At 36.3% G+C, this 20973-nt stretch overlaps 1 protein-coding gene across 1 annotated transcript; it reads left to right on the top strand.

Moving 5' to 3' along the window:
- The first annotated feature begins 935 nt into the window (after positions 1–935).
- Positions 936–20767, top strand: TMEM33 (transmembrane protein 33). The gene is made up of 7 exons (XM_008017526.3): positions 936–1300; positions 4381–4475; positions 4971–5158; positions 9684–9751; positions 10733–10866; positions 15233–15316; positions 20045–20767. The coding sequence occupies exons 1-7, from the start codon at positions 1256–1258 to the stop codon at positions 20172–20174; spliced, it is 744 nt and encodes a 247-aa protein (XP_008015717.1). The 5' UTR covers positions 936–1255; the 3' UTR covers positions 20175–20767.
- The last annotated feature ends 206 nt before the right edge of the window (positions 20768–20973 follow it).

Raw genomic sequence — 20973 nt, 5'->3', positions numbered from 1 at the left:
AGATGGGAAATTGAAAGTATCTCTGATTAGTTGCTTTTTGTAACCAATCAGACGTTTGCACAGAAGTGCAACTTTGTAACTTCACTTCAGCCTCTGATTGGGGGCCACCACTTCATTTACATGAAGTGAACTCCAAGTGGCCAATGGGAAACCTCTAGGGGGTATTTGGACCCGAGAAGATTCTGTATCCAGGGCCCTTGAACTGCTGTCCAGCGCTCCCACACTCTGGGGTGTACTTTCATTTTCAACAAATCTCTGTTTTTGTGCTTCATTCTTTCCTTGCTTTGTGCGTTTTGTCCGTTTCTATGTTCAAAACGCCAAGAACTTGGACACCCTCCACCGGTAACACTTTCAGCCAACTTTTTGTCCTTCAAGACCAAGGGCCGGAATTATCTTTTCCAGGAAACCTCCCCAGACCCCTTCTGATTTAGGTACCCTCCTCTGTGCTCCCTGTGATTAAATCAGCCTCTGTACATATTACACAATCACTATGCTCTGATTTCCGTTTATTTGTCCCTCTTTTGCAATCTGTGTCATATTCCTCTTTTTATCCGCCTTGCCAAGTATGGAGCCTGTCACATAGCAGGCCTCATAAATACTTGTTTAAAGAATTAATAGATATAGAACCACAGGGCTTAGTAAGTCCCTGGAGAAAGGGATCAAAGATGTTTCTGAGGCCTCTATATCAGGAAGTGCAGAAATTTCATGGTTTGAGCATGGGCAGGGAGGATTATTTGTGAGCTGTATTTGACGCAAAAGTTGCCGCCCCTTCCTGATTTCTTAGCTCACTTGGCCAATCGGCGGATAGGACAGGTGGAGCTCGAATTAGGAGAAAAAACTACACTTCCCGTCATGCCTCTGGGAACCACTCCCGTTTCCCCCCTTCGTCACCGCCTTTTCCCTACGGAAATGAAAGGAGCACTTCCGGGTTGGGCCATAACCTGGAGCCGGCGGCATAGGTTGGCTCTCTAGGGCTTCACCCTTAAGCTCCGCCTTCGCTCCCCTCTTTCTGGAAACACGGCTTTGAACTCGGGACAGGTACCTCGCGGCTGCTGCGGTGCCCTGGATCCAGTAGGCTGCACCGGGCGAGCGAAACCCTTTCCTGGTGGAGGCTCAGAGTTCCGGCAGGGTGCATCCGGCCTGTGTGTGGCGCGAGGCAGGGAAGCCGGTACCCGGGTCCTGGCCCCAGCGCTGACGTTTTCTCCCCCCTTTCTTCTCTCCGCGGTTGCAGCGTTGCAGACGCTAGTGTGAGCCCATGGCAGATACAACCCCGAACGGCCCCCAAGGGGCGGGCGCTGTGGTAAGTGCGAGGGCAGGGTAGCCTGGCTTGATTTGCAAGAGTTAGGAAGAAGCAGGAAGTGTTGCGAGTCCCGAGGCGTTCCAGAAGCTCAGTGCTTTCAGGACTGGGATTAATGAGTTGGGGTGGGGAAGTTGGAACGGGGAGAGGGGAGGTCCTGAGCGAAGATACGGAGGGAACTACAAGTTTGTTTCCGAAGCGACAATAGACTGACTTGCAGCTCGTGGCCCTCACCTGTATGCCATGGAAATTGGGCCTTCTTTCCTCTTCTCACACCTCTGTCTCTTGTTTATCGTAGGCCCCAGGGTTAAAGATGCCACATGAGGTTGTGCCATGACACGCATGATCCATGACACACACCACGTGGAGCACACGGGTGCTGGCAAAGAACGTTTCTGCCTGGTATATACCATTGTATATAGAAATTATGCAAAAGGAGGAGAGCGGTGGTCTTTTTCTTCTTCACTTTGTTCTTTATGAAGAGAAATATCATTATGCTTTTGTAAATTTTTTAAGATGCTGATCTGGAGCTAACAATTTATTTGTGCCCGGAGCATTATTGTCCTCTACTTTTGAATCCATAGTTAAGTATTCTTCTGTGTGACCATAATGCAGTTACCACATTTGAGAAATATTACCTAATACAAAATCCATGTGCAAATTTCCATAATTGTCCTTTAAAGCTGCTTTCTCTTCATCCGGGATTCAGCCAAAAAACATGCATCGATGGCCGGGCACAGTGGCTCACTCCTGTAATCCCAGAACTTTGGGAGTCCAAGGCAGGAGGATCACTTGAGTTCAGGAGTTCGAGACCAGCCTTGGAAACACAGAGAGACCTCATCTCTACTAGAAATCAAAAAAATTAGGCGGGGCGTGGTGGCTCACGCCTGTAATTCCAGCACTTTGGGAGGCCGAGGCGGGCGGATCGCTTGGGCCCGAGAAGCTGAAGCTGCAGTGAGCCAAGATCACACCACTGCACTCCAGCTTGGGCGATAGAGCAAAACCTCCTCTCGAAACAAACATAAATTAGCCGGTCTTGGAGGTGCGCTCCCATAGTCCCAGTATAGTGCGAGCTACTCGGGAGGCTGAGGCGGGCTGTGCTGCTGCGCTCCAGCCTGGGGTGACAAAGGGAGACCCTGTTTCAAAAAGCATGCATTCAATTTACTGTCTGTATCTTGTTTACTCCCTTTTAATCTAGGAACAGTTCTTCTGCCCTCTCTTCCCCTTTTTTATCTTTTAAGATACTGATAGTTGTGAGTCCAGACATATTTTGCAGCATATATGTATATCTGATATGTGTATCTATATTATATATCAGGAAGCATTTTACATTGGTTTATCCGATCATTGCAGAATTTGATTATTTGATTAAGGTGGTGTCCACCAGTTTCTCCATTGTAAAGATTCCTTTTTTCCTTTCTAACTAAAGTGTTCTTTGGCATGATACTGTGAGACTGTGTGAATATTGCTCCTCAACAATTTTTCACGCAAAGATCTAGTGATTTTTTTTTTTTTTTTTTTTTGCTTGAGCTATTTATTAGTATGATGGTTGGACAGTTTACTCTTAAAAAATGTATACCAATACACTTTCTTAAACTTTTAAAATTGTATAATAAAATATACATAAGCGTGTACAAAACGAAACGCATAGCTCAATGATTTATTGCAGAATAAACACCCTGAGCAAATAGATTTTAAGGAGAATGTTCTAAAACTAACTTTCAAACTGTGGTGCACAGTTGTAATATTTGTTGAGAAACTGAGCACAGTAAGCTGGATTCATCCTTCACTTGATTACTGCTAATCATTTCAATTTACTGGAGTTACAGTATGGTAAGTCTGGATTTAATAATACATCCAAGTTGTATTTCATATTTCTGAAATTACCTACATGTGGGTTAAAAAGACATACAATAGAACAGCCTGGAATTTTACAATGTACTTGCATTTTCCCCTCAAATTTTTCATAGTTTTTTTCAAAAGATAAATTAAATTACCTAGAGCAGTGTTTTTAGACTTCAGGTAGACCCCTTAGTGAGTTGAGAAGTCAGTTTAGTGAAAACACCAGCTATTTTTAAAAAATTAAATAGAAAATGTCAAAATCCATTATGTACAGTAGGGTAAATATTGTTTGTGAAACTTTCGTTTATATATCTATGTATATGGATCTCGATGTTAAAATTACTTACGAAGATCCTAGACAAAACATGTAAAAGCCACTTTAGAATTTGAATATAAGATACATTTTAATGAGAAAACAAATTTTAAGATTCTGCTTTAGTGGTAATAGACATAGGTATTGGGGGGAAAGCAGCAAAGGAAAAGACAGAATGGGAAAAAACTGGAGAAGAAAATGGTATACGGAAGTTTAATCTAGCACTATCGAAACTAGGGTAAGACTTGGTGGGGGAACATGGAGGTGATAAAGAGAGTGGTGTAATCAGAGAGGCAGGTGGCCATTTAATACCTGTCAGCCGTATTTTGAGCACCTACAGTATGCCAGGCTCTTGTGCATGTAGGCAGATTACAAGGCGAATGAGTTCAGTTGTTACTACTATCATGGTTTTATATTTCTTCTTCAAAAGGTTTCTTTAATCCAAACTGGCTTTATGTGATGTTTTACTCAGCTCTGAGACCTACCTATTCAGATTTGAGAGTTTTTGCTAAGAATAGGCATATGGATCTCTTGAGAGCAATTAGTTTTTGTTTAATGTTCTTTTAAAATAGATGAAGCCAATATTACAAGTATTAAAGGAACACAGACAATTGTAGTTGAATTTCTGTTAAGACTATTTTTTCTAATTAATTAGTCTTTGCATTTTTTCAAATGTCAGCTGATGTTTTTCTGTTTATTTCTGTTTAAGTACTTCTTGTGCTTTCCACATGAAAACTGTAAGGTGTTCAGACTTGTCATTAAGCGTATACATGAAACATTTAATTGCCTTGGAGTTTTCACCTAATGATCTAAAAAACAAATGGAGCAAGATTAAAATATTTCGAGTAGAAATAAAAACCACACAGTCTTGATGCTTAAAAACATAATTTGCAGACATAGCTTACAGTATTTTTCTTTTTAAATTTAGCAATTCATGATGACCAATAAACTGGACACGGCAATGTGGCTTTCTCGCTTGTTCACAGTTTACTGCTCTGCTTTGTTTGTTCTGCCTCTTCTTGGGTATGTATTATACATATTGCTGCCTTTGATATTCAATTGTTGAGTCGGTTTATCTGGAATGCCTTTTATGTGTAAGACTTGTTAACCTGTAAAGGGTTCAGGGACAAATAAAATACAAGTTCCAGCCTTAAGATACTAACAACCTAATAACAGTATCAGTTAGAGGAATATTTTATATCTTGTGAAACTAACACATTGAAAATCCAAGGAAAAATTGATGTGTGGGAATGAGATAAGTTCATGTTTTTTTCATTTTTACTTATTACTTGATGGAAGATCCTGCTTTATAAAATTCAGTTTTATAAATTGATTATAAAAAATTCAGTTGGACGTATATATGAAGTGATGCTATTAAAAAGGTAGAATAAGTTCATGTAATTTTTTTCTATTGACAAGTGATTTAGGTGTTGTGCAATTATGATGCAATTCACAAAGGAGGAAGAGACACTGCAGTTGTTTATATCTCATGATAACCTCTCCTCTGGTAATTTTCAGGTTACATGAAGCAGCAAGCTTTTACCAACGTGCTTTGCTGGCAAATGCTCTTACCAGTGCTCTGAGGCTGCATCAAAGATTACCACACTTCCAGTTAAGCAGAGCATTCCTGGCCCAGGCTTTGTTAGAGGACAGCTGTCACTACCTGTTGTATTCACTCATCTTTGTAAACTCCTACCCAGTTACAAGTATCCTTTTCTACCTTTTTAACAATGAAATTGCCAACTAAGTGTATAGGAGATCTCTTCTGATTATTTCAGCAATGAAGGCATTCCATGAAGTCTGGGTTTGTTCTTGGCACTTCATTTGAATGAAGATATGTTTAGCGTAAGAATTTCTGACTTTTAAAATGTGAAATGTAAACTTTGAAGAGCTGATTTAGGAATTTTAAACTATCTTTGTTCTTGCCTCTTGTAATCTCTGTTAGAATGGATATTTTCAAATTCTGGTTCGAAGTATAAGCTTATGCAGAACTTACTTTAATATTGAAAATTTTTTTCATTTAATTCACATTTTTGGCAAAGTGTCATGTCTTGCTATAAAAAGGAGAGGTCCTCAGCTCTTTCTATCTTAAGTGAACTAGACACAAATGGAATTTAACCAAGAAATAACTTATTTAAGCACAGAATGAGATAATACAAAGAAGTTAATATTTGCTGTGTATAGAGTAGAAAATAAGGACACACATGGATAATCTGTGAAGCTAATGAGAAATAACTTGTTTGGAATTTGTATGTTTTCACATTTCAAAGGTGTGTTGTGGGATGATACTGGGTATTCCATAAAGGAGGGGGAGAAATAGGGAAGAGGTTCTGTAGTGAACGCTGGGTTAAACTTTTTTTTTTTTTTGAGACAGGGTCTTGCTCTGTCGCCCAGGCTGGAGTGCAATGGCGTGATCTCGGCTCACTGCACCCTCCGCCTCCTGGGTTCAAGCAGTTCTCTGCCTCAGCCTTCTGAGTAGCTGGGAAATACAGGCGCCTGCCACCACACCCGGCTAATTTTTTTGTATTTTTAGTAAAGACGGGGTTTCACCATCTTGGCCAGGCTGTTCTTGAACTCCTGACCTCATGATCCACCTGCCTTGGCCTCCCAAAGTGTTGGAATTATAGGTGTGAGCCACCACGCCCGGCCAGGTTAAACATTTTTAAATAGGGTTCTTTACTATAGGGACTTTGGTATTCTAACGTGTGTTGTGAAACTAAAAGAGTTACCAGGGTTTTTTAAACTTAACGGTTTTGGTTTTTTTTCCTGTAGATTATCTCTGCAAATCGTTTTGTGCATTGAGAAGTGCTGCTCTAAGAGCTTTTGAATATTATGATACATCTATATGTTATGTAAAGCACAATAAAATATTCCTCTGAGACTGAATATTACCTATTTAGATACCTATGCTCATGAAGTATCAAACTTTTAAATAGATTTTTATAAGTCTTAAGCAAAAGAAATAGGAGGAAACAGAAATTTCCTGAGCACCTATTTTGCCAGTATAAGAACTTGAATTTAGGCCAGGCATGGTGGCTCATGCATAGTGGCACTTTGGGAGGCCGAGGTGGGTGGATCACGAGGTCAGGAGATTGAGATCATCCTGACTAATATGGTGAAACCCCATCTCTACTAAAAATACAAAAAATTAGCTGGGCATGGTGGCACGTGCCAATAGTTCCAGCTGCTCAGGAGGCTGAGGCAGGAGAATTGCTTGAACCCCGGAGGTGGAGATTGCAGTGAGCCAAGATCATGCCACTTGCACTGCAGCCTGAGCGACAGAGCGAGACTCCGTCTCAAAAAAAAAAAAAAAGAACTTGACGTTTAATCTTTGTAGCACTCTAAAAAATATACCACTCATTGTGGTATATTTTTAATAAAGATGCTGATTTGCTGATTATCGGTATCCACTTCCCACACATTGGCTAGTAAGTAGTTAGTAATACTGAAAAGGTCTTTCTAACTTAAAAGCCCTACCTGATCTACAGTTAGTGGGTGAGTAACACTTAAGTGTACATTAAAGATATTTCTTTCTGTATGTGGGTAAAGCTGGTAACTTCATTTACATGTTCATTATATAGAGATTCCCTTTAAATTACATGCTTCACTGAGATAATATGGGTAGTTTGAAATGTAAGGATAAAATTTTTCCTGTTTCAATGCATGGGTCTGTAATGTCCCGTCATAATTTGTATTGGTTCATTTTTAGGTAAAACTTATTACATGATTATTATACTATGACTGTAAATGATAATCACATTTGTTTGGCATATTATTGGCCTGACTGGCCTCTGTTGATTGAAGTGCTTTGCAGTCACCAATGTTAAAATTCTAGACTTTCTGAGCTATAACAGGAAGTTATGTAGAGATTTTTGGTCATGCCTTTTAGTAGCTTAAAATTTCTTCGGAGGGAGAAATAGAAATGACAGAAAATGTGTTTTAATGTCAGGTAAACTGAATACATCAATAACTTTGGGAACAGTGCCTTACACAGATCAGTAAGTTTTGTTGAGTGAATCCTGAGGTCTTGCCAAATGAGACTCATGACTAGTGAAGAAAGCCTTTCTGCCTTTTTATACAGTTGGTTATTTGGTAGCCCCTCTTTCCTGGGAATGTTGAAGATTAAGGATTTCGTATTCCTTAAATTCTTAAAAAGGGAATGTAGTAAACAGTGGGAATAACATAAACTAGTAATTGGCAGGAAATGCTAATCTGATTATTAAGGTGATATGGTAATAAATAAAAGTGGGCCCAAAGTAATATTACAGACTTGCATTCTGATTTTTGTTCTTATAAAGGAGATATTTTGTCCTTCCTTGATTAATAACAGGTACTTAGGGCATTTCACCTCTTATTTCTAAATACATTGTATTAATAGTTTAAAAGTGATGTTGAAGACTAAGATTATGAATCTCTTAGCAAGGATTTGTGAACTATAGAATGTTAGAGATAAAAGACTCATTGGAAATTTCTAGCTGTGATCTCTGCATACTCATTTGCCAGAGCATGAAACTTGGCCTAGGAAAATTAGGTTAGTGACAGAGTCAGGAGTGGAACCCAGGTATCTTGACTCCCAGTTCAGGGCTATATTTTCACTACCTGACACTGCCCCTTTTATTGAATTCAGTCTGGATATGCGTCAAAGTTTGAATTGAATTCTTTAAGGATCAACAGAGTTTTATAGTGACTTTAGGAGATAGTTGTAGCTTCCATCAGTTTCAAAGTAGTCTATGATTCATTAAAAATTTTAAAACTTTTTATATACATATATGATCCCTACTTAGGAAATGGACATTTTTCTTAATTCTTGTTAGAGGTGGGAACGAGTTGGTCAGGATATTAATTTGGAAAACTATGTTAGACAGTTATGGTTCTTCTAATACTTGGATATAGGTTGGTGTCTTGCTTGTCAGTTGGAAACTGGGTCCCTTGGATTCCTAAATGAGTTATGGTTATAATGAATTTGATACTCAGATTATGTTATAGCAATCACCATTTCCTGTCATATCAGGCCTTCAGTTAGTATAGAAAAATACAATGGTTCATTTCTTAGGAACTGCTAATATTTTTAGGACAAGTATTTTTGCCATTTGTGATTGACAGTCTATATCATTTTGTGGAACTACTTGATAATTTTTTTTTTTAAATCAACCTGGTAGAAATTGGGGTGGAGAATGGGGTCTTTTGAACAATTTCCATTTTACAAAAAGCTGAATGAAAAGTATGTTTATCCATGGCATAAAGCCAAACAGTTGGATTCAAAAGGATTCTTTCCTTATGTCTGTAATTAAGCTGTTAAGAGTTTCAGTTGACTGTATACAAAGCAAAATATATACTGCCATTTTAATTTTTACAAATTGAGAGCATAACTGTAACAACTTGTTAGGTATAGTATCTCAAAATTTTAGAGTCTTTGTAGGAAAGAAGTAATAAAAGATCTTTAGTCTTTGGGATTAAAAATTTGTGAATTACTCTTTAAACCATTACCTTAGACTCTTTCCTCAGCATTTGAGATTGTGAAAGCACTATAAAACTACTGTGTTTGAAGGGTAAGTGAGAGTGACCAAGAAAGCCGTTGTAGGGTTAAAAGCTATACTTACAACCCTTTGGGGTGACCTAGATTTCAATTTAATTTAGCAAGTGTTTAAATTGTTACCCAGTAGAAATGAATGAAAAAGCTTTTTCACTATTAATTTTTGTCATAAAAAGAACTGTGAATTGGCCGGGTGCGGTGGCTCACACCTGTAATTCCAGCACTTTGGGAGGCCGAGGTGGGCAGATCACCTGAGGTAAGGAGTTCGAGACCAGCCTGGCCTACATGGTGAAACCCTGTCTCTACTAAAAATACAAAAATTAGCTGGGCGTGGTGGCAGGCGCCTGTAATCCCAGCTACTTGGGAGGCTGAGACAGAATTGCTTGAACCCAGGAGGCGGAGGTTGCAGTGAGCCAAGATTGTGCCACTGCACTCCAGCCTGGGGGAGAGGAGTAAGACTTCATCTCAAAAAACAAACAAACAAACAAAAAACCCTGAATTTTAGAAAATGAAATAGTTTACTTTCTTCTTTATAGTTAACAAAATTTGATTTGACTTAAAGTATATCAGTAAAACAAACCATTCCACTGAACTCATTTTAGCAGATGTTTCAGATCTATATATTTGGACATAATACATAGTCTGTTTTGCAGAATACTTGATGACTTTTAAATGTTTTCCTTAATTGTTTTCTTTAGTGAGTATCTTCCCAGTCTTGTTATTCTCTTTGCTTCATGCTGCCACATATACGAAAAAGGTCCTTGATGTAAGTAAAACTGCTGCTTGTCTGACTTCTGAATTACAGATCATTGACATGAATTCTCATTCTAAGACATTTTGGTATTTGTCACAAAAAGTCCCTCCATTCCTTACAAACTTGTTATGAATTATTTGGTGATTTGAAAGTTTTAAGTTTAGAAGTGTTTATTGAAGTTTCACAAACTAGAACATTTTATAGATAAAGGATTGCACTTAATATCACCCCCCGGTCTCCAGGGGACTTTTTCAAGTTTGAAATAGATCTATTTTTTTGAAACCTGTGTCTCTAAAGTTTGTTGAGTTGTCAGATCTCTTGTTCTGTCAGTGTTCAATTCTGGCATACCAAATAAGTTGAGTGTACTGAATGAATCTCTTTTACATTAATTTTCAGAACTGTGGCTTTCCTGAAATTCTTTCTTATTGCTAGGTTGGAGCATTAAACCTAACTTGGCATCAGGCCATTGACAGAATATACTGAAATTTGAATTAAAATATCCAGGCAAATTTACCAAGCACATTTACAGTATATATACTGAAATTTGAATTAAAATATCCAGATTTATGCTTTGTATTGGCCTTTTTCTTTATCCCTGTAATTCTTTGGTCACAGCAGTAATTACATTGCCAATTCCAACATTAGCTAAGGAAGGAGTCACAGATATTTTAACTGTATTACTGGATAGTCAGATTTTGTCATGGTTAGAGAGAAATAACCACTATTTTTTGTTAAATAATCATTCTTGAGAAAAAGCAGCTAAGAATGAAAAGTACTTTTACTAAAGTTGTTTTTTATATTAAGTCTAAATATATAAAAAAGCAGGAAAAATACTATATTTGTCCTTAAATGGTTTGTGAACTTTGTACCATCATTTCCAAAGTAGTATATTTGATTGTATTGCCTGTTGGATAGGCTAGTTACTTACAGAAAGAAAGTATTGTTATCAGAAATGCTTCCCTTATTTCTAATGTTGGTTTTCTTTTGTTTTAGGCAAGGGGCTCAAATAGTTTACCTCTGTTGAGATCTGTCTTGGACAAATTAAGTGCTAATCAACAAAATATTCTGAAGTTCATTGCTTGTAATGAAATATTCCTGATGCCTGCCACAGTTTTTATGCTTTTTAGGTAAGGAAAAATTGTATTTGTTTTGGGAGGCTGATGAATAAACATAATAAAGGTAGAAACTCAAGTTTTATTCTGTTTAAATCTGTTGAAGGTAGGTATTGACATGTAGAGCTAGATGAATCTTAGCAGTCGCCTAATCTAACCTTTGTCGTTTATAGTAGAGAACTTGAAATATAGTAGACCTAGGAATTTGTCTTATTTCTTGTGATTTATCATTTAACATTTTAAAAATTACTTTCATAGTTACCACCTTTGAAAGAATCTTGTGAAGTCTAATCTAGTCCATTCTGTCACTATTGAGATGATGTTTCTTACACTAGAGAAAAACTTTTAAAATTATGTTCTTATATTAATAGTGACTACTATCACCTTATTTTGTTTGTATCTTAATTACAGAAGTAATACGTGAATAAAGAAAGCCATCCTTTTAAAAGTGTGAACATTAAGATAGTATTGACCTCTGCATTGAAATTCTTGCATTACATTTTAAAACAATACACCTTGCCACCCAGATGATTGCTTTATCAATTTTTAGTGTTACAAGTAATGAGACATTACAGATAAAAGCTAAAATAACATTTGACTATATGAGTCCTAGTTGCAATTTTGTCCTCTTCCCAGAGGTGTAAGGAGTTTAATATGTGTCTTACGTATGTAGTCCTTTAAAAATACTTATAGAAATTTGTAGAACATATATATTGTGGATGTGGAGTTTTGTTTGTTAATTTGTTTAGTTCTTATTTTACATCAAAGATGTTATTCTGGCTGGGCATGGTGGCTCACACCTGTAATCCCAGCACTTTGGGAGGCCAAAGTAGGTGGATCACTTGAGATCAGGAGTTCAAGACCAGCCTGACCAACATAGTGAAACCCTGTCTGTATTAAAAATACAAAAATTAGCTGGGCATGGTGGTACATGCCTGTAATCCCAGCTACTCGGGAGGCTGAGGCAGGAGGATTGTTTGAATCCAGGAGGTGGAGGTTGCAGTGAGCCGATAACACGTCACTGCACTGCAGCCTGGGCAACGGAGTGAGACTTTGTCTCACCAAAAAAAAAAAAGGTGTTATTCTGTACCTTTTTCCCCCTTGTATGTTTTCATAACCTATTTGATTTGGCATATCCAGTTCTGTTTTTTTTTTTTTTTTTTTTTTTTTTTTAAAGCCATATAGGATTCCAGCTTATCTCCTGATCATGGAAATTTGTTTCCAAATTTTTAGTTTTTCAAATATTGACCAGTAAATATTTTTTACCTGCTTATACTTAATGCCAGTGTTTTCTTCAACATAGAAACCAGAAAAGATTTTGCTAAGTACAAGCTAGGTGCCTTTTGTGTTTAATGGACCATGCTAAATTATTCTTTAAAATGTCTGTGTTACCTGTTTTTCATAATCTTGTTAGTTTGTAACAAACTGTCATTATTGATTTTATAGTTATAATTTTAAATGTACCTTGCTTGATTAACTAGTAAAGTTTTCATGTACTTGACAATTACTTCTTTCCATAGCAGTCTCTTCAAACTAAGAACAGAGTTTTATAGATTTCCTTATAAACGTATATCTGTTTCGTTCTTTTAAGTGGTGCTTTCTTCTGAGAACTCCAGGACTGGTAGGTGTTGCTTAAGTTGTGTGGTCCCAACTAGATTTGATGCAGTTGTATTTGTAAATTAACTCTAAAACCTTGACCCTAAAATTTAATAAAAGCCTTCTCTTCTCCTAGAAGCTGAAAGCATATAAAAGAAAAGGGTAATGTAATCTGGAACAACAGAAAAAGGGACAAGATCAACATTCTAATATTTTTCCTATCGTTTATAGGTTTTTCTTTTCACCTCTTTCTTTTGTGATCCTGATCTACACTTAGAAACTTTAATTATTAGTTAGGAAAAGGAACTTTTTGCCCTTACTTTTTTTATTCATTTTTCTGGGGTTTTTATGTCACTTAATCCTGCTTTTGGGTCAGACCAAGTTCTGTGATTTGTTTCATGTAACTAGATGGAAGTTAAAATGGTAGATACCAGGCCGAGCACGGTGGCTCACGCCTGTAAACCCAACACTTTGGGAGGCCAAGGCGGGCAGATCACGAGGTCAGGGGATCGAGACCATCCTGGCCAATATAGTGAAACCCCTGTCTCTACTAAAAATACAAAAATTAGCTGGGCATGGTGGCACGCGCCTGTAGTCCCAGCTACTCGGGAGGCTAAGGCACGAGAATTGCTTGAACCCTGGAGGTGGAGGTTGCAGTGAGCCGAGACCATGCTACTGCACTCCAGCCTGGCGACAGACCAAGACTCTCTCAAAAAAAAAAAAAGGGTAGATACCGAGACTAGTTTTTTTATATGGGTATAATTGATATCTATATTCTGAAACCTCCAGATTCTGTTTAGTAAGCAAAATAATTTCTTATGCTCCTGTTAAATCAGAGTAAGATGATTTTAATGAAATTCTGAGATGCCATGCAAACTTAGACAAAGACTTCACTTTGGAATGATAGTGAATTTTTTGTTAGGAGCACCAGGTTTTGACTGCATTGGTACGTTGAGTTGTGCTCCTTAAATGTTTAATTTAAACGTTTATTTGTACAAACTTACCGTCTTAATTTTTAAGATCACTGTAAAGAAGATGAGACTTTACCAGAAATGTTTAAATAGAGAAATCATTTTGTTTGTTTGAAAAATTAAAATCAGCTTATATTTCCTATTAGGAAAAGCTGTTAATGCCTTAAGTAGGTAGCTTGAATATAACCTAAATAATAAAATTAAGAACAATCTTACATTACTGCTATTCCTAATATGCTACCCTTCGTGGTAGACACACAGTCTAATATTAGGAGGCTTTATCAAGTTGTATTTGCACCAGTAATGCTTCAAGCTTTGTATTTAAAAATTGATGCATAGTCTATGAGTTATCTTACATATGCATTATGCACGTGTGCAAAGACAGATAAAGAGATCATTGTAGGCCGGGCGCGGTGGCTCACGCCTGTAATCCCAGCACTATGGAAGGCTGAGGTGGGTGGATCACGAGGTCAGGAGATCAAGACCATCGTGGCTAACACGGTGAAACCCCGTCTCTACTAAAATACAAAAAATTAGCTGGGCGTGCTGGCGGGTGCCTGTAGTCCCAGCTACTCAGGAGGCTGAGGCAGGAGAATGACATGAACCCGGGAGGCGGAGCTTGCAGTGAGCGGAGATGTTGCCACTCCACTCCAGCCTGGGAGACAGGGAGACTCTGTCTCAAAAAAAAAAAAAAAAAAAAAAAAATATATATATATATATATATATATATATATCTTTGTAGCTTTATTTCTAATTGACTGGAGCCACCCAAATATTCATTAGTAGGGATTTTGTTACATAATAGTCCAAGCATTAGATGGTATATTTGAAGCTGTAAAAAAGATTGAGGTAATTTATGTATTGTGATATGGGATAATCAATAATAAGTTAAACGTAGTTGTGTAGGGTGTTCTTAAAAATTTGTCAAATTATTGGGGAAAATGGATGTTGCATTTGTTTAGCGGTAAGTTTGTAATCGTGTAAATTATTTTTGTTACGAAAGTAATACAATTTAGAAGAAAAGGCTAAAAAATTAACCTAATAAAACACGTTTGGCATCTTGATATATTTCTTCCGATTTAAAAAATATAGTTGTAATAATATGTATAGTTTTATATTCTGCTTTTTTCAAAGTTGCTATGTAATTTTCATAACCAAGATTCTAGGTAGTTGCATGTTAAATCTATTAAATAACCGTAATGTAAGTTGTTTAATTCTGCTTCACATTAGGTTGTTGCCACATTTTGTTTGTAGTTATTTCAGTGAATGTCTTAATTCAGATAGTTTTTCTTAGGGAAGAATTCCAGACTTGGTATTTCATAAACATATATATAATTCTTGGAGTATTGTAATTGTGTTTTTTAACCAAGAACAATAATTAGTATAGGCTATGTAGATTTACTAATGAGCCAGTGTAATTTTTGTGGTTGGCGGGGGAGAGTTTGTTTTTTATAATATATATAAAATAAGTCACTTTTCATTTGCATATTTTATGAAGATTTACAACTTGATTTCATGAATTAGTAATTATGGAAGTATTTATGTAACATTTTCTGATTTATTTAGTATTTTAAAAAATTTCAAAAGTAGTACATACAAGAATACATCTATAAAAATTTAACGTTTTACTGTTTACCAATCATATACATTCTTTTATATTCGAGGATAACTTGGATTTAGACATGATAGATTTCACTATGACCATTTGATGAATGAAGATACACATATTCTCCAGTTGAATTGCCTTTAAGTTTTGAGAGCATACACATGAATTAATAATGTATATTTATCACCCTTGTATTTTTTTATTTCAGTGGTCAAGGAAGTTTGCTCCAACCTTTTATATACTATAGATTTCTTACTCTTCGATATTCGTCTCGAAGAAATCCATATTGTCGGTAAGCTGATGATGATTTTATGCATGTTTTATTTGTTGAGAGTATTATGAATATATAGTATTTGTAATTCTTAAGAGTTACTTAGCTAATGTGTTAGAATTTAGAAGCAAGCAGAGAATTTAGAAGCAAGCAGTGTTTCGGTAATTTTAATGTAGGCCTTAGAATGTACTGGGGTTGGTGAGGAAGTGGTTGTATTTCTTTTTGGAAACTGAGACTGCAGTTATCTACGCCACCTCTACAGCACTGCTAAAACTTAGCAAATTTTAAAATGTGTAAGACATAGGTTTCATTCTCAACTTTCCTAGTTGAAGAAACAAAACACATGTCAATTACATAAACAATGATTAGGATACAGTATTCACTATCCAATAGGTAATGAATGCCATATGTTTGCTTTATTATCTCAGTACTGCAGTCCACAGAAGGGAGATACCATTGGGCCAGAAGATAGATGAGCCCAGGAAGGTTTCACAAAATTGAGATTGTGGGAGGAATAAAACTTTTGAATAGTGAAAATAGGGAAGACCATTTTAGGTGGGGAAATAGTAGGAGCAAGAGAGACGAGAAGCACAGGCCGTATTTGAGGAACTTTATTTAGAGCTGTTTTGACTCTACTGGAGATTCTGAATGGTGAATTGCTGGAGCTAAGATTAGAAAGGTATATTGGAGCCATATTATAAAACTTCTTGAGTTTTAGGGTAAGAAGTTTGGAATTTACCTTTTAGGTGAATGGGAATGATGGTTTTGACATGGTCAGATATTCTTCTGATAGCCTTGTGGCAGAAGAGTTTGAAGCAGAAAAATGGGGAAGCAGAGAAATTTTAGGGAATTACTGTAGTTTTCAGGAATGGAGGCTTAAATTAATATACACTAAATTATACATTCTGATCTCAAGCATTGGAGTAAAACTAAAATGAATAGATGTTTTTAATAACTTTAAAAATGATACTCAGATACTAATATTAACATAGTCTATTTTCAAGTTTAAAATAATGGAGTAGAATTCAGCCAGAAATCCAGTGAGTGCATTACAGCAATCTGTACATTATATTTTCATGAGTACAGTGAAAAGAACTTGAATTTGAATGCTGATCCATCATTAACTAGTTGTGTGACTAGGCAAGTTATTTAAATTTGGATTTCTTCATTGGTAGAGGAAATAATTCCTTCTGGGGGGTGAAGTGAAGTAATATTTTAAAAGTACTTCGACTATTACATTCTTACTAGTTTATTTTCGTTATTCTATGATCTGATTTTCCGTTCAGAGTGTTTTTGTGCTCTATTAGACAATGTCTTTTTTATAATACTTTCTAAAATAGAAATTACTTTAGACATTCGTTCTTAATGAGTCTGTGGTAGCAAATTAACATTCATTTTTACTTGATTTCATGAGTTTTAGCCTTTTTTCTTTCTGGTCCCTATATTCATTTCAGACATTATGTTATAGTTTTTTGCCCTGACATCTGTTATTTTAATCAGCACATTTGTTTTTCTGTGCTTCTTTGTGCCTCCCTCTCCATTCCCATTTTCTCCATATACCATTAAATCATATTAGTACATCTAGAATTTAGTTTTCAGAGGACTGAAAAGGAAAGAATAGCGGTGAATCAAGATAACACAAATATGTGCTAGTAAACATCTTCAAAGCTCTCTTACAAGCACCCATTTTAATCAAAACCATTGGAAAGGTAATGGAAAATATTTCAACTTGTAAATATTGATAAACAGGCTATAAAACTATATTTTCAGTTCTACACTTTTTTAAATTAAAGGTTTTGAGACCATCTGTATTCACAGTTCGTACCACTTTCACTATGATATTTATTCTCAAGTTGGTGATTTCAGTTCTTTTTGGATATTTAGTACAGATTGTCTCTAGCTGTGCTGTCCAATACAGCACAGCAACCACATTTAACCATTTAAATAAAATTCATAAAACTTAAAACTCAGTTCCCTTGAGCATAGTTCACGTGGGTACTCAAAAGCCATATGTTGCTGGTGGAAACTGTGAGTCAGCACAGATATGCAAAAATTTTATCATTGCTCAAAGTTCTGTTGTCAGTGCTATTAAGGAACTCTGTAACTTGGTCTGTCAGCACAGATATGCAATAATTTTATCATTGCTCAAAGTTCTGTTGTCCGCGCTGTTAAGGAACTTTCTGACTTGGTCTGTGCCAGTGATGCAGCCAGTAATAAAAGAACTAGCTATGTGACTTTAGTGAAAGTGATTGACTTCATTAGTCCTCATATCTTCTAGCTTTATTCATTTGACTGATTGGTTAAAACAGGGATTGTATGTTGATGAACTTAGGTGGAATTAAAATATTTTCTTTCAGAGGTACTCACTGGTGAGTAAATTAGACAGCTATGTAAGTCAGTGTGGTGATGAAGGTGCTCTGAAAGTATAGAGAACAGACAGAGACAAATGAGAAATCACTGAGGAGGTGGGGACATAAGCCAAATCTTTAAAGAATGAATCTGAGTTCTGACACATGGGTGCCTGAAAAGTGCTTAGCATACTTGAGCTCAGGAAGTATATAGAGGATTGATAAATATTTCTGTCCAGAAAGGTAGATGGTAGAAAGCACTACATCATGAAAGGGTTTGGATTTTATTTTGAGATAAGGAGAGCCTTTGAATATTGTAACATGGAGAGATTGGGAACCCCCATGATGAAATCTGATTTAGAAATATTCCAGAAAATGGATTGCAAGCTCACCAAGAGAAGAAAAATACCAATTTGGAGACAGTTAGAGTAGTCTAGAGCCTGAACTAATCCAGTGGTAAAAGGAAAAGGGGACAAATATGAAAGGTATTAGGAGGTAGGATATTAGGGCTTGAGAGAAAAGAGTAAGTTAAAGACCCGCGGGTTTCTGGCCTGGAAGCCTAAGAGAGTTGTAATGGTGCTCTCACGAAGACAGGAGATACAGGAAGGTCAGGTTTTGGAAAATATGCATTACTCCAAATATTATTATTTCTGTCTTTCTGTGCAAGCATATTGAATACTTGTTTAGAAAAGTAATTTGTTACTTTTTTTCTAACCATAAAAGTAAAACAGGACACAGAAAGATAGAATAGGAGTTGCATCTTTATACAGGATGAATCAACACATAAGGTGAAAATTGTGAATGATTAAAATTACCTTTGATGATCCTTCATATCACTTATAAATGTCAGTACAGTATACATGATTTTGTGTATACTAGCCTGTATAATGTATGTGATGTGTACAGTATGTAATAATACTTTGTAGGCAGTGAGCACAGTTAAGGCATAGGCAAAGCCCACATGGTTTTGGGCACAAACATGTAACATAAGTCCATGATAGGAGCGAGGGCAGGGAGTGGCAGGAGATGGGACAGAAAATTAGATGGAGACTAGATTGTGGAGGGTATTGGGTGTTACGTTGAGGACTTGGGCTTTAGTCTGAAGGCATAAAAGAGTCATAGTTCAGTGTAATGATCCAACTGGGAAGTTACATTTACTGAACATCTGTGTCATATTTAAACTTCACCACAACTCAGAATTATTTTACAGAAGAGGAAATCTCTGAGGGGAAATATGTACATTTAGGGAAATAGTAGGTGAATAAGTATGTAATAGCGCCCATGTTATATATTTTTTCTTGTTCTCTTTTAAAAAACTAGTTGAAATTGCGTAAGTTAAATGTGAAAATGTGACTCTAAAGACAAAATATATAATTTTTAAAATATAATCTGAGGTTTTAGAGCTAGCCATTTATTAAATACCTTTGTTAAATGAGTGTTTCCACCCATAAAAGATGTAGATGTTGAGTTTGAGAATTTCATTGTGTGTATTTTGTGTTTTCTCTACAATGAATTCCAGTTATTCTTTTACTTCAAATTCTAATGGCTATGATATATTCCTTCATCAGCATTTGTTTAGCCTTAGAGGCATACTTCAGAAATATCATGGAAGTGGTTCCAGAACACCACAATAAAGTGAATATCACAATAAAGCTGTCAGATGAATTTTTTGGTTTTCCTGTGCATACAAAAGTTATGTTTGCACTCTACTGTAGTCTGTTAAGTGTGCAATAGCATTACTATCAGCAATAAGGCTGTTTTGCTTTCTTATCATTCATCCGTTCACATAAATAGCACTTTTGATTTCCTTCAGGAACTTTTCCTTTGCATTCACAGCTTGGCTATTTGGCACAAGACATCTAGCTTTTGGCCTGTCTTGGCTTTAGCCATGCCTTTTTCACTAAGCTTAATCATTTCTAGTTTTCATCCAAAGTGACAGACATGGGAGCTCTCTTTTCACCTGAGCACTTACAGACCATTGTAGGGTTATTAATTGGCTTAATTTCAATATTGTGTCTCAGGGAATAGGAGGGTCTGAGGAGAGGGAAAGAGACCAACCAGGAATGGCCTTGATTAAGTACTTTGTCTTATATTTGTGCAGTTTGTGGTGCCCCAAAACAGTTATAATAGTAACACCAAAGAGCATGATCACAGATCACCATAATAGATACAGTAATAATGAAAACATTTGAAATAGTGGGAGAATTGGCAAAGTGTGACGCAGAGACATGAAGTGAGCACATGCTGTTGGAAGGTGGCGCTGATAGTCTTACTGTATGCGGTGTTGCAACAAACTTTCAATTTGTAAAAAATGAAATATCTGTGGAGTGCAATAAAATGAGGTAAGCCTGTGTATTGCTTTTTCCTTGTGTTTCTCAAAGAAAACTATTTTATCTTGCAGGACCTTATTTAATGAACTGAGGATTGTTGTTGAACACATAATAATGAAACCTGCTTGCCCACTGTTTGTGAGAAGACTTTGTCTCCAGAGCATTGCCTTTATAAGCAGATTGGCACCAACAGTTCCGTAGTTTAACATCTAGTTAAGCTACAAATATAGTATAAGCATTATTAGCAGCTGGTACTTCTGCTAGGGGTTGTAAATTCCAGGTGTTACACTGACCTCAATCCAATTTACATAATTTACATAAATGCATCTCAGTGGAAAAATAATCATTTTCTTGGCATGTTAAATCAAGCTTAAAAAGTTTTGAGAAAATTTTACTGCGCTGTGTTGCTAATGGTTAAAAAGTCTGTATCTAGTGATACATGTACCAATTTTTTAAAAAAGATGCTGTTGTGCCTATATCATGAAGTACATTTATTTCTCTTGTAAAAATAGCTCTAACATTTGTTTCAACCGAATTGGTAACCTGAGTTTAAATCTGGCATGCGTTCATTATGGTGATAAACATATGTGAATTCAGTACATTTTGAGACAGTATTCTACCATTCAGTAATTTTGGTTAATGATTTTAACACTTCTCAGTGTATTTAATTTCAAATTGTTTTTTAATTGGTTTTATGCTGCTTTGTTAGGACAGATGTGTTTTGAATGTACCATTATAGGAAGAATTCTGTGTATCTTAAACTACCACCTTCTAAAATTTTATTTCCATAAGTACTTCTGTGGCCTTGAGTATTTTTTAAAAGGCTCAACTGTAAGCCTCTTAGCCAGCTGGATAAATATTTGGGGTCACCTTGCCATTGAAAGCAGAAAGCAGTAGTGACACAGCTTTCCCTTCAGAGAGCCATTGAGAAACAGTTCTCAAATAGGAAATCCTTCTTTTACTAATGCAGACATATAGATTATTCGTATTATAGTTTGTA

The sequence above is a fragment of the Chlorocebus sabaeus genome, chromosome 27 (assembly GCF_047675955.1).
Source record: "Chlorocebus sabaeus isolate Y175 chromosome 27, mChlSab1.0.hap1, whole genome shotgun sequence".
Lineage (NCBI taxonomy): Eukaryota > Metazoa > Chordata > Mammalia > Primates > Cercopithecidae > Chlorocebus > Chlorocebus sabaeus.
The sequence above is the reverse complement of the archived record's forward strand: the minus strand, read 5'-3'. Positions and strand labels throughout refer to the sequence as shown.

Bases quoted from the DNA above. Each gene is read 5' to 3' on its own strand.
- TMEM33 (XM_008017526.3), top strand. From the start codon at position 1,256: ATGGCAGATACAACCCCGAACGGCCCCCAAGGGGCGGGCGCTGTG. The intron at 4,476-4,970 runs GTATGTATTATA...GGTAATTTTCAG, and splicing joins TTTGTTCTGCCTCTTCTTGG to GTTACATGAAGCAGCAAGCT. The intron at 9,752-10,732 runs GTAAGTAAAACT...CTTTTGTTTTAG, and splicing joins ATACGAAAAAGGTCCTTGAT to GCAAGGGGCTCAAATAGTTT.